This window comes from Aedes albopictus, chromosome 2 (assembly GCF_035046485.1).
Source record: "Aedes albopictus strain Foshan chromosome 2, AalbF5, whole genome shotgun sequence".
In the NCBI taxonomy this organism is placed as follows: Eukaryota; Metazoa; Arthropoda; class Insecta; order Diptera; family Culicidae; genus Aedes; species Aedes albopictus.
Genome location: NC_085137.1, coordinates 171,196,009 through 171,208,057, shown reverse-complemented (window position 1 = coordinate 171,208,057; position 12,049 = coordinate 171,196,009). Strand labels below are relative to the sequence as shown.

General features: G+C 40.0%; 1 protein-coding gene across 2 annotated transcripts in view; it reads right to left on the bottom strand.

Annotated features, from left to right (window-relative positions):
- LOC109398650 (chorion transcription factor Cf2) overlaps positions 1 to 12,049 on the bottom strand; it is a 252,834-nt gene that overhangs the window by 138,814 nt on the left and 101,971 nt on the right. Inside the window, exon 1 of one of the 2 annotated variants that reach the window (XM_029858921.2) lies at positions 5,660 to 5,846. The exons of the other annotated variant lie outside the window; for it this stretch is intronic. Coding sequence (XP_029714781.2) covers positions 5,660 to 5,682 — 23 coding nt within the window. The 5' untranslated portion in view covers positions 5,683 to 5,846. Of the gene's footprint in view, positions 1 to 5,659; positions 5,847 to 12,049 lie in introns of those variants that run through there. 2 annotated transcript variants of the gene reach the window in all.

Genomic DNA, 12,049 nt, shown 5'->3' with positions numbered 1-12,049 from the left:
TTCTGATGGAGTCCTGGTTGAACCACTGGACAAATTTTTCGGCTATTCCGGAATTACAGTCCATATTACTGGAAGGTTCTGGTAGATTTTCCGAATCGATTTCACTTAGGTTTTCGGAGTAGTTTGGAAGAAAAAACATCCTTCCAAGATTATTCTGACAAGCCCACCAGAGTATCTCAACAAAATATTTATTCAATTCTCTTACAATTTCCCCATAAGTTTCTTTGGAGTGTATTCTACAATAATAACAACCGAATTCTCAATGGAACTTCTTTCCGATTTTCAGACTACTGTGAAACGCATGCTGACAGCCTCTAACATCAGTTGTTTCAGAATTTGTGCTCTATCCACAAGAAAGGATCTCTTTTACAGTGATAGCAAGTGTGAATCCTGATCAGAAGCTTACATTTGTGTGATCTTGTTATAGGGTAAAAATTTACTTCGTCATATGTGCTAATTCCCATCACATCAGACGGGAAATAGTCAATCATTACTGATATTTCAACTTAACTTTATCAAAGCCTCATTAGATGGGAGCAAAAAGATGTAGACTATCGATAACCAGCCTCTGCAGAATGCAGCAGAGGCTACTCAATTAGTCAAATAAATTATAATTTCCCGCCCATAAAATGTAAACAAACTAGTTTTGTTCGTCCAAAGGAAGATGCAAGCAAATGTATGCGTGGATTTTATGCATACGAGACATGGTATTTGACAACTACTGCTACAGATTTCTTCGTTTTACTGTGCTGGCGTATTATGACCTGATAGGCAAAAATTATAACTTAAATATGTTGGCCTTTATTGTAGAACTATTTCTATCTTTATTTGAAAGTTTTTGCTCAATAGTACTAAGAAAACATGATTTGATTTGGATTGCGAAGAATTTGCCGACTTTTCGAACATACAACTACGATCAAATAATGGTGTTTGATCATCCATAGTGTCACGAAGAAGATGTGACGGAAATAGAATTGATGTTGTGATCGAAATTAACATGAAGTAGACGGAAATAGAATTCGAGCAACAATTATTTCATTTTGTTATTTTAAGGAAATGTTAGTTGATTTACAACATTTTTTACATGATATGAAAGCTAATTTATGGAACTTAATTGATCCGGAGGGATTAGGCTAAGTGCAAGAATAAACTCGCTCATGATTGATTGGTGCTTAGTATGACGGAAATTAAATAAAAACCTTCTACTGCTGCATTTCTCGTAGTCCGTGGAATATTCAAAGAGATTTTTTTTCTGAAAACTATACAGGATTGCTGTGTAAGGATTTGTGACCTTCTAGATAAAAACTTAACGATTTGAATTGAAAAGATATTCTAATCAGTTAAATTTTCTGAATTTTTGTCGGTAGATATTTGTAGACGAAAATTTAAAAAATTACAATTGAAAAATTTAATTGAATATTCATTCAAACTATTGAAAAAAATATCAGGATAACCAAGAATTTTGATTGTGGATAAAAATAGAGACTTACTGAAAATTCTCAGATTTTACACTAGTTGTAGTTTTGTAATATTATGATACAATGTCACGAGATAACAATTATCATGTTGTTTTCCGAAGGTCTCCAGTGAATTTAGCTTACCCTGCTACAACAAACCATCAGGTAGATCATTCCGTTCCGGTATGACTCTGCAGCCATAGGTAATCCTTGCGCTGATGGTGGGTACACAATCATCATCACCATCATCATTATGATACAATGCATATTTTGGATGAGCTTCTTCCAAATTTCTAGTTTGATACTTTTAACCTGAGACCTGAGTTTCAGCTTTTAACCAGCTTTTAACAATTCAATTTTAAATTTCTTCAGCTACTGTTCGGAACTTTTACAAGCATTTCCAAAAAAAAAACATTTTGAACATTGTGTGTTCCAGTTTTTAGACAAAGTTGTGCAAGAAAAGCGCTGATTTAAGTCTCGAAATTCCACTTCTCTAGCCACAGTAGCTGCTGCTGATCGGTGTGGTCAGCTAGTGGCCGGCATGGCATCCCAGAAGTCATACTCGTCATTGCTGGCTCTGGTTGCGGCTGCGGCATGCCTCAACTGATGATGCGATGGTGGCGACGATGATGACGCCTATTGACTGGATAATAAATTCAAATTAAGCATCACAAAAAGGCGATCCCCACTGTCGTCGACATAGAGAGGAGTCCCGGCTGCCGGCTATGACCAACTTGTGTGTGCAGCTGCAGCACTACACACATCTCAATGGATGCGGATGGATTGGGTAGAGTGTGATGTGCGTGATTTTTTGTTCCTCCTCACTTGGAACACGATCCGTCAGCGGATTCTGCGACGACGACTCCAAACGATGACGCTGATGGATGAAGCAGAATTATGTGACCAGAGAGGGTTCACAAGCGGGCGGGGAGGAACCATTCGTACACACATAAAACTCTGCTAGAAATTATGTCGCCACACACTGTAAACCCCCGGCCGGCGGCCGGCGTCCATCACTCCAGCCTTGGCTGGTCGTCGTTGAGTGGAACGCTGAAGCTGTTTTGTCGCATTCGGGGGTGGGTCATTGAAATTTCTGCTGGCTCTGGGAGGCCCACATATCGCCGCAACGCTTCTCCTCGGGCCTCGGGTCGTCACGAGAGTGTGGGAAAGTTGTGCCTTTTCGGCAGCTCGGTGGCGGTGGAGAGCTAGTGGCACCCATCTACACACCACACGGGTGGTGGGCTGCCGCCGCGCCGCCTATAGTTCGTTGAGATGTGAAACTGGAAAAGATTTCGGCGGAATCTATCTAGTTGGGAAGCACGTGCTTGGAATCCGTAAATTGGATGAACTTTGGAACGTGCGAGTGCGGTGGTGGAGGACGTGTCGTCGGGGGTGACGTGTTAGGATTCTGCGGATAACTTGATTGGCTCTTACAAATTACTGCAGTAACTGGGGAAGGTTTTTTTTTGTGTATAATCGATAGCCAAGCATGAGGAATTTCGTATTCTCAAGGGGAATCACCCTGCTCTTTAAGTTACTTCACTGTTAATTATCTCTGATGTTGCTTTAAGAATCATGAGCCAAATTTTACGTTTCAATTACAAAATATCGATATCTGTAGTTAAAAAGACAGTCCTAATAATCTGGTAAAATCAAAAGCTAGAACGGGGTTGAAAGATATGTATTATCTTTTCTCCGACAAGTGGATATTTAGAGAAATATACAATGTAAAAACATCAAGTATAACTAGGTACAAGAACCCGCTGAAGTGATAAACGCGCGAATATTCGGCAAGACCATTGCTCAATGCAATGTTCATTAATTTATTGAGCGCTAATAACCCAACACTGTCAAACATCACCCCCAAATAATAGTCAAGTCATTCAATCTCTCTAGCAACACAACGCTTTGCACAACCCGAAAAAAATCGTGCAATCCAAAACGTGACACATCAATTATACCATTGGTTCAACTGAACCTGTTTCGGCATTCCGAATCCCGCCTTTAGTAGATGGAAAGAAAACAAAATCACCTTCCCCCAACACGAGACACGCGACCCGACACAACCTGTTGGCCAGCTAGGTACGAGTCTTCGTCGTCGTCGGCGGCAGCCGAAATCCTTGAACCAACAACAACGCAACGGTCCAGGACAGAGTTGCAAGGCAGCAAACCAGCAAATTTGACAAGTGGCAGCCTCCTGCATCGCAACCCCCACAAAGAAAGACCCACATTACACAAGAATCAACAAATAATGTTGAGATCGAGTAGTCGGACCATGAGTCGGACAGTCAAGTCGCAGATGGACACCGATTGGGGGAAAAAATCGGTCCATCAAGTTTGATGAAATTAACCGAATCTGACCGCAGCGATCAAATTTGAGCTCTGAAGTGGCGAAGCGGTATTGTTGTGAATAGTGGGGTGGCGGTTTGCGGTGGCGCAGCGGCCACGGCAACGGCGAAGAGGTGCTACGCTATATGGGACGTCGCAACTATACAAACTAATTCAGCGGACGTCTATTAGCGGCATGTTTTGCTTCTGCACTTTTGCTGTTGATCAACATCTAGGTATCCAATACAACCACTACTACACTACCCTTCAAAATCTGCAGTTTGTCGTGTATGTTATTCAGAGAGTAGGCCTTTTCATTTGACGTCTTAAATCAGCTGATATTTCGGGCCTTTGGGAAGATTCAAAAATTACGTCCATCGTTTTTCGGGATTTCTAGACCCCCCCTCCCCCCTCTGTCACGCAATTTCCCTATACCCAATACACGTACTGTCACACTTTTCTAGACCCCCCCCCTCCCCCAAATGTTGGACGTAATTTATGAACGTTCCCTTTGACAGTTCTCCTACACGGAGAGACGAAACTACCCAAAAGTGAGTTCTTTCCACCCAACTTCGGGGTTGCGTGCGTCAAGCCAATTTTGAGTTGATGGAATCGATGTTTTTGTTGGGTTGTTCCCGCTTGCTTCCATGTGAAAAAAATACCTAATTTTAAGTTTTTTCCACCCAACCGAAATTTTGACTAGGTTGTATTCACTCAAATTTGAGTACTGTGCTAGAAACTCAGTGTTGGCTTGACGCACGGAACTGCAAAAGTTGGGTTGTTTCTCTCTTCACTCTCTGACAACAATAGAAAGAGCGCATGAAAAGGGAGTTGAAAAAGAACTCAAAATTGAGTTTAAAAGTACCTAATTTTGAGTTTTTCAGTTTCTCCGTGTATGAAAATGACAGTTTCGCGTTTGCGCCTTTGTTCGGCGGTTGTAAACAGTGGCATACATGGACCTGTCAGCTGAAAAGGCCTGTTGGCCCTGTTAGTTTTTTTATTTTTCTTCTGAGAGTTACGTACCAACTGACACAGAGCCTGCTCCTCATCATAGTATTCTATGAGCTGAACATATGCAAATTGCAACACATGACAAATTGGAAGGCAAAAATAGAAGAGACGTGAACACTTTCACTACCGGTCACATATTATTTAGTGTATTCTGATGTTCAAATCTACAGAAAAATGTTTGTTTATAAAAGGCCGGTGAAGACTTTTCCTGAATTGTTCAATGATATGCTCAAATTATAGAATACGATGCTGAGCATGTTCATACAAACTTGACCCCAAAGCAGTCTAATCCTTTCCGAAATCCAATGTCGAAGAGATTGCTAATAAAACGTTCAGAAATCTACACCAAAATCAACAAACAGCTGTCAGTCTTCATTATTTCCATAAATTCTCAGCATGTAGGAGGAAATTTGCATACACATAATCTAGGAGCACGTTTGATGTTCAACCGCCTCGGTCAACGCCGCCGCCGCCGCCGCCACAAACAGTCAGCGTAACTGGTTGAAATCAATGCTGAGCTGATTCGATGGAGGTGGCGGCTCGGTTTTCGGCAATCGTCGCTACTCGCCACCGGTTGCCTAATTAGAAACTCAACACATTTTTCTACCTTTTTCTGGTTGATTGACTAAACCGCGACGCGACCGGCCGAAAAAAAAACGAGTCCCTAACGGTTCACAGGGAGCGCAAACAGAAGGAATGTCCGGACGAATGATGGTGCTTACCTGAAATGGGAAAAAGAGAAAAAGAGGAGACTTTAGTGAAACGAAAAATCTAGGAAGTTGCTAATCAATAGGATATCAAATCAATAAATTTCGATGCGATGGAAAGAACGCCCCCGCCATTTGCATCCCCGGCTTGCCCACCTTGTTTCACAATCCAGTGCCATTTCGTTGGCTCACAAGGTCTGCCACTTTCACAGCACTAATTGAAACTCTGTAACTAACAACTGCACAAATTAAAATCCGTTCTAGATCAAAACAATTTTCCAAAAAAAAAAACACGGGTGAAAAGCAGCGTTTTGACATCTGCTGGATTTGCGCGGGAGTTACCGAACACAGCTGAAACTGCACTGCTGCGCAATCGAATTCGTTAACGAATCGAGCCGCAGTTAGTGTTGGTGTTGGTGGGGGTGTCGTCGCTTCGTGCCGATCGTTCATTGACCCGACGGGCGGGATCTTCGTGTATAGTCTCTCATGGAGGAAAAAGCGCAACGGAAGTTCTCATTCTCTTCGGCGAATGAGTGCATTGCAAGGAAGTCGAGCAGCACGCTTAAATTAATGTGGTAATCATATATATGTACATTTTTTTTTTGTTCTTGGGTTTCGGATAGACTTAGTATTTAGCGTAAACCAGTACGATTGCGTGGGTTGTTTGTTCTTGGATTGGCTTTGTAAAACCTACAAGGTACTTGTAGTAAATGATAGTAGGCAGACTTAAGATAGAAGACTAGATTGACAGCTAGGGATGTTCATTCTGTAATAAACTGTTGAAAGACAAAGACGTTGTCTTATTAACCTCACTACAGTACTCATCTATACTTCATGCAGGAGTTTAATCTAATGTTCTGTTGAATCTCAGATCTCCCATCCTTTCCGTCTAACAAATACCCCAGTCCGTTCTGGTTGTTGGGATGCAGAGGTGCTCTTGGTCTTTAGTAGCAACAACCAGCACACTCTAACATTCCTTTCCCTTCCCAACTGACTATAAGGACGTGGCCGGCGCCGTTATTGATCAAAAATGTATGAGCTGCTTAAATTGCACTTTGAGAATAAGTGGAGTGTCCCAGCCCTTATTCATTTGGATCTCAGTGCAATTGGTACCAGCTCAGATCAATCACGGAGGAGCAACCATTGACTTGTATAGTCAGGTTTGATCGTTTTGATCGAATACAAAAAGCGCGTTTTTTTTTCAACGAGTTGTACAAAACACAACAGCGCGATCACTAGAGGGCTTAAGAAGTCCTCCGGTGTAGAATGTGAATTCTACAGCCATGAATTTGTTAGTTTTATTAAAACTGAAGTATCTTTTCCTTTGATTTTTTTCCAGAATTTACTCAATAATTTTTAAAGAATTCATCAGTTTGCAACAAAAGTTTCATTTGTGAGCTTCATTGTCGTGCGGTTAGTTTTACCATTTGCGGCTTTCTATTTTGACAAGAGATGTTTAGAAAATTAATCAATTGACAAATCCAATTGGCTGTGTTGTAGTGATTTGTGTTCAAATTTCCTGTGTTAAGAATTTGTAAGAACTTTGTGAACATTTCTTGTTCCCCCATATATGTATTGGCTTGCATTAGGTTTCGTGAGACTTTTCTTTGAACAACTTCATAAGAAAACTGGAAATTAAGCACAGAACTCCTAATTTATAGTCACTCACCTTAGCACCTATACCACACACAATTGTATACATATCCTCGAAAACGAAAGCATTAGTTGTTGTGTCTGAATAATCAAGAGCATAAGTTGAGCTAAGGCTGTATTGAGGCTGAAAAAGCGAAGTGGAGTCTACGAAAACTTGTTTGGGTAAGCTGTCCAAATTATTTTGATTTAAGTTTGAACCAAGGATCGGTATATTCGCCTCACTCCATTCAAATTCACTCCTCTTTGTTGAAGCGAATCAATAAAGATGCAGCAAACGGATCGTCGTGATCAAACACGCAACCCCATTACCAGCGGAAAGCGATGTGCAAGCTGCTTGACATGGATATTCGTTGCCGATCGTCGCAAGCGAATGAATGAATGGCAATGGTGAAGATTGTTGGTGAGCGATCGAAGTGGCTATTTTCATAACTAGAAGAGAATTTCTGCATGTAATGCATACATTTTTAGTGTATTGTTGTCGAAATTTGCAAAGAAAATAATAAACATTTTTTGAAAACATCAAAAAATTGTATGCACAATATCACTCGTATCACTCACGAATCGCATCACCGCTCGATCGCTTGCGATGCGAATGTGGACGAATGGGTAATGTCCAAGTGTGGCTTCCCACCGTTCACCGGAGTTTGCTTTCGTCGCTGACAAGCAAACACACTAAATAAAGCGACAACCGTTCGCTGCTGACTATAGTCGAATGTGGATGAAGAAGAAAAGTGGAAATCAGGAACCCTGGTTTGAACAACGGATGGTTATATCTGTATGTTCATGTATATTTTAAAGCTGGTAACACGGATGAATAATATTCCATTAAACTTGATTTTCAGCCATCTATGTGTTGCTGATTAAAGAGGATGAACAAACCATACTTCAGACCAATATTTCGGTGTCATTGTGTTCGGCCACTGACACCATTGACCAACGAGTGTTCAGCTGGAGTAATCCATGGATTCTTCCGAAAATTTGTACCGCTCACGCGATTTTTGTTTTATTTTGGAACTCTTTCTAATATTTCCGATTATTTTCCCGGGATTCATAATTGTAAATGGGTGAGTTTATAATACCTAGAGAGGCTCCCAGGTAAAAATGTTCTTTCCAGGATTCCTCCCAGGGTTCATCCGGGGATTCCTTCCGTTATTCTCAACGTGATTACTACAGGGAACACTGAAACTTTTCCTCTTGTCTATAAATTCGAGATTTCTTTTAGGAGTCCTTTCAAGATTTCTCCCGGGATTCTTTTGAGGTTTTGTAATGGTTTTCTCAAAGGAATTGCTTTGCGTATTTCTCGCAAGATTCCCTCAAAGATTCTACCCGGGATGGCTTCGGGGATTTCTTTAACGATTACTCAAGGGATTACCTTCCGAGATTTATTGAAGAACTCCTTATGGAATTCTTCCAGGATTCCTCTAGCAAGTTCTTCAGAGATTCCGTTTGATTTACCTGTAGAGATTCCTCTCGATACTGCTTCTGCTTTTTTCCCGAGATTCCCTCAGGAGCTTCTATAGGATTTTCTGTCCACATGGTTGCAGGGATTTACTTTCGAATTTAACAACCGATTTTTGACGAGATTGCTTCAGGCATTTCTCCCAGGATCCATTCATGAATTCTTCTTGAGATTCCTCCTGGAACTCTTCCGGAGATTCCTCCTCGATTTGCTCCACAAATTCCTTCCGGGATTCTTTCAGTTTTTTTTCTTAAAATTCATTCAGTGATTCTTGCAAATATTCCTCTCGGAGTTTATTTAGGGACTCATCCCGGTATTCTCAAAGGATTTTCTCTCGCTTCACGGATTTCTCTCATTATTCCCAAAAGCCAGGTATTCCCAAATGTGTTTTTTCGGGATTCATCCCGGAATTCCCCTAAAGTTTCTTCAGAGTGTCCTTGAGAGATTCCTCCAAGGGTTTTTTTTCCGAGATTCCTTCGAAGGGTCCTTGCGGCATTCTCAAAGGGAATCTTTCAACGAATCCTGAAGCATTTCCTCCCGGAGTTTGGCTAGCCCTTTCATTTGAGATGTCTCCTATGGCTCTTTCTGATGTTCCTCCTGGGATGCTATCAGGGATTTATATCGATACTCCTGAAGGGATTTCTCCACGTTTTCCCAAAAGGATTCCTACCAGGTTCTTCCCATGATTTCTTCGGGTATTCCTTCAAACATTACTGAATCTCTGGAGTAGAAACATTTTAAGTATTTCATCCAAGCAGATATCTTCCAACATTCATTCAAAAATATCTTCTGGAATTCCTGCCAGATTTCTCCTGTGTTTCCTGTATTGCTACCGCTCGAGATTTCTTCCGAAATTTTTTAATGGATTTTCCGGTGATGTCTCTTGCAATACCTTCAGAAATTTCCACGAGAATTTATTAATATTATTTACTTCAGGCATTCTCTCGGAATTTCTTTAGAGATTCCAGAGATTCGTTGGAATATTTTTTTTGTGTTTTCTAATGGACTCCTTCACGGATTGCTCCCGGACTCCTTAAAAAATGTGTGCTTATCGCAACAGAAAGCATCTCTGTGGGAGAATATTCAGAGAAAACCTCTATAATAAATCCAAAGAGTAATCACTGGAGAAATCCATTGTTGAAATTCTAGTTGAAATTTCTGGCGGATTCTCTGAAGGAATTGAAGAAATTCCGTAAGTAATTCCTGTGGAAACCTTCAGAGGAGTTCTAAGATAAATCCCGGATAATATCTGAAGGAATCCTTATTGCAATCTTCGAAAAAAAAATCCTAGAGGAATTCGGGTAAAATTCCTGGAATCATTGGAGGAATATCTAGTGAAATCTCTGAAGAAATCCCTGTTAGTATTTCAAATCAAATTCCTGTAGAAATTAACGAAAGAATTCTTCAAAAAGCAATGGATCAATTATTGGATGAATCTCAGCAGAAATGATTTGAAACATTCTAGCATGAATTCCAGTAGAATTACCAGCAAAAAGTTCTAGTAGAATTTCTTTTTTTGCCCACTAGGGCACTGCGTGAATGATTCCAATTGGAAGCTGTGCTTACACTTTTGCACGGTGCCTAAATGCATTCTATTCTAACTGTACCCTATCGAACTGGTTGCTGTTGCGCTGCTTTCACTTTCTATCCATCTGCTTATGAAGCAAACGTGTGACCAATTGCGCCACGGGCCCCGGCTTCTTCGAAGAATATCACGAGGTAATCTTAGAGAAGAAGTTCTATAGAGAAATCTATTGAGACATCCTAGGGAAAACAATATTGTTTAAGAAATTCCTAAGAATCCCCGAGAAATTCCTGAGAAATTCCCAAGGATCCCCGAAGAAATTCCGGTGGAATCTCAATAGGAACTCAATAAGAACTGGGAAATCCATACAGTGATTTTTGGACAAATCCTTGGAAGAGTTCTTTCAGAAATTATGAGGTAAATTTCAGCTGGAATACCAGCAAGAATCCCAGAAGGAATTTCAGTGATCCCATGAAAAAACTTCCAGGGAAAACACCAGCAGAAATTCCCCCATGAATTCCTGAAAGGTTTTCAACAGGATTTTTGGAGAAATGCTGGAAAGAATGCCGACAGTAACTTCTGAAGCAACCCCGGCAGGAAACCTAACGCATAAACATTCCAGTAGCAGTCCTAGTAAGGGGCCGTTCATAAACCACGTAGACGGAGTTTTGGTCATCTTAGGCCCCGACCCCGTTCTGAAGGCAGACAATTAAACGTTCCATAATAAACACAAAATTTCCCATAAATAATTCCAAAAGTCCCAGTGAAGAAACAGGGGTGAAAGCAGTAATAAATAACAAAAGTTCCATAAACAAATAGAAAAATGCATAAATAAATCAAAACTTTCCATAAATAATTGATTTTTGAGCAATTAAAAACGTCAAAAATGCAATGAATAAATCAACTGTTGCAATAAAAAAAAGCCAATTTTCCCACCAAATAACTTCGAATTTTCCATAAATAAATCCGATTTATCCATAATTAATTAGAAAATTCACAATAAAAAAATATCGAAAAAGCAATAAAAAATTAAAAAAATGCAATAAAAAATGACGAAATTACCCATGAAAAACAAATGCAGGAAAGTATGAGACAGTGAAATGCTGAATCGCACTTATATGACTGAAACAACTGAAAAGCTTGCGTAACTATGATTGCAATTGACCGAGCAATTGCTTGCTGTCCGAACTCGCTATCGCTCGTCGGACCTAAAAAAGGGATAACATCTATGTTTGCATTATACCGGGCAAATTCTTGGATCTGTGGTTTGCCTAGAACCGAAACGATGCAGTTGCGGTGCATCGGATATCGGAAACTTCGGCGGCCTTCTGCCGCCTCAGTTCCTCAATCCTCTATGCGGCTTCGCCGCATAGTCTATGTATTTTTTTGGCTTAAAATGCATTTACGTTTATTGCTCGTTTTTTGACATTTATTGATAATTTAGTTTTCCGTTTATTGCACTTTTTGAATTATTTATTGTTTTTTAGATATTTTTTTTATTGTGATTTTTCTAATTTATTATGGAAAAATCGGATTTATTTATGGAAAATTCGAAGTTTTTTGGTGGGAAAATTGGCTTTTTTTATTGCAACAGTTGAATTATTCATTGCATTTTTGATGTTTTTAATTGCTCAAAAATCAATTATTTATGGAAACTTTTGATTTATTTATGCATTTTTCTATTTGTTTATGGAACTTTTGTTATTTATTACTGCTTACACCCCTGCTTCTTCACTGGGACTTTAGGAATTGTTTATGACGAATGATCACTTTCTTATGAGTCGTTTATATTTTAGCCCGTTCTGAATCAGCGAGTGGTGTGAACGAGTGAACATTTAATATGGTTTTCAAAACCTTTTGGATCAAGGTTTGGATGCTGAAACCAAAGACAAAAACAGAAAATCAGCTG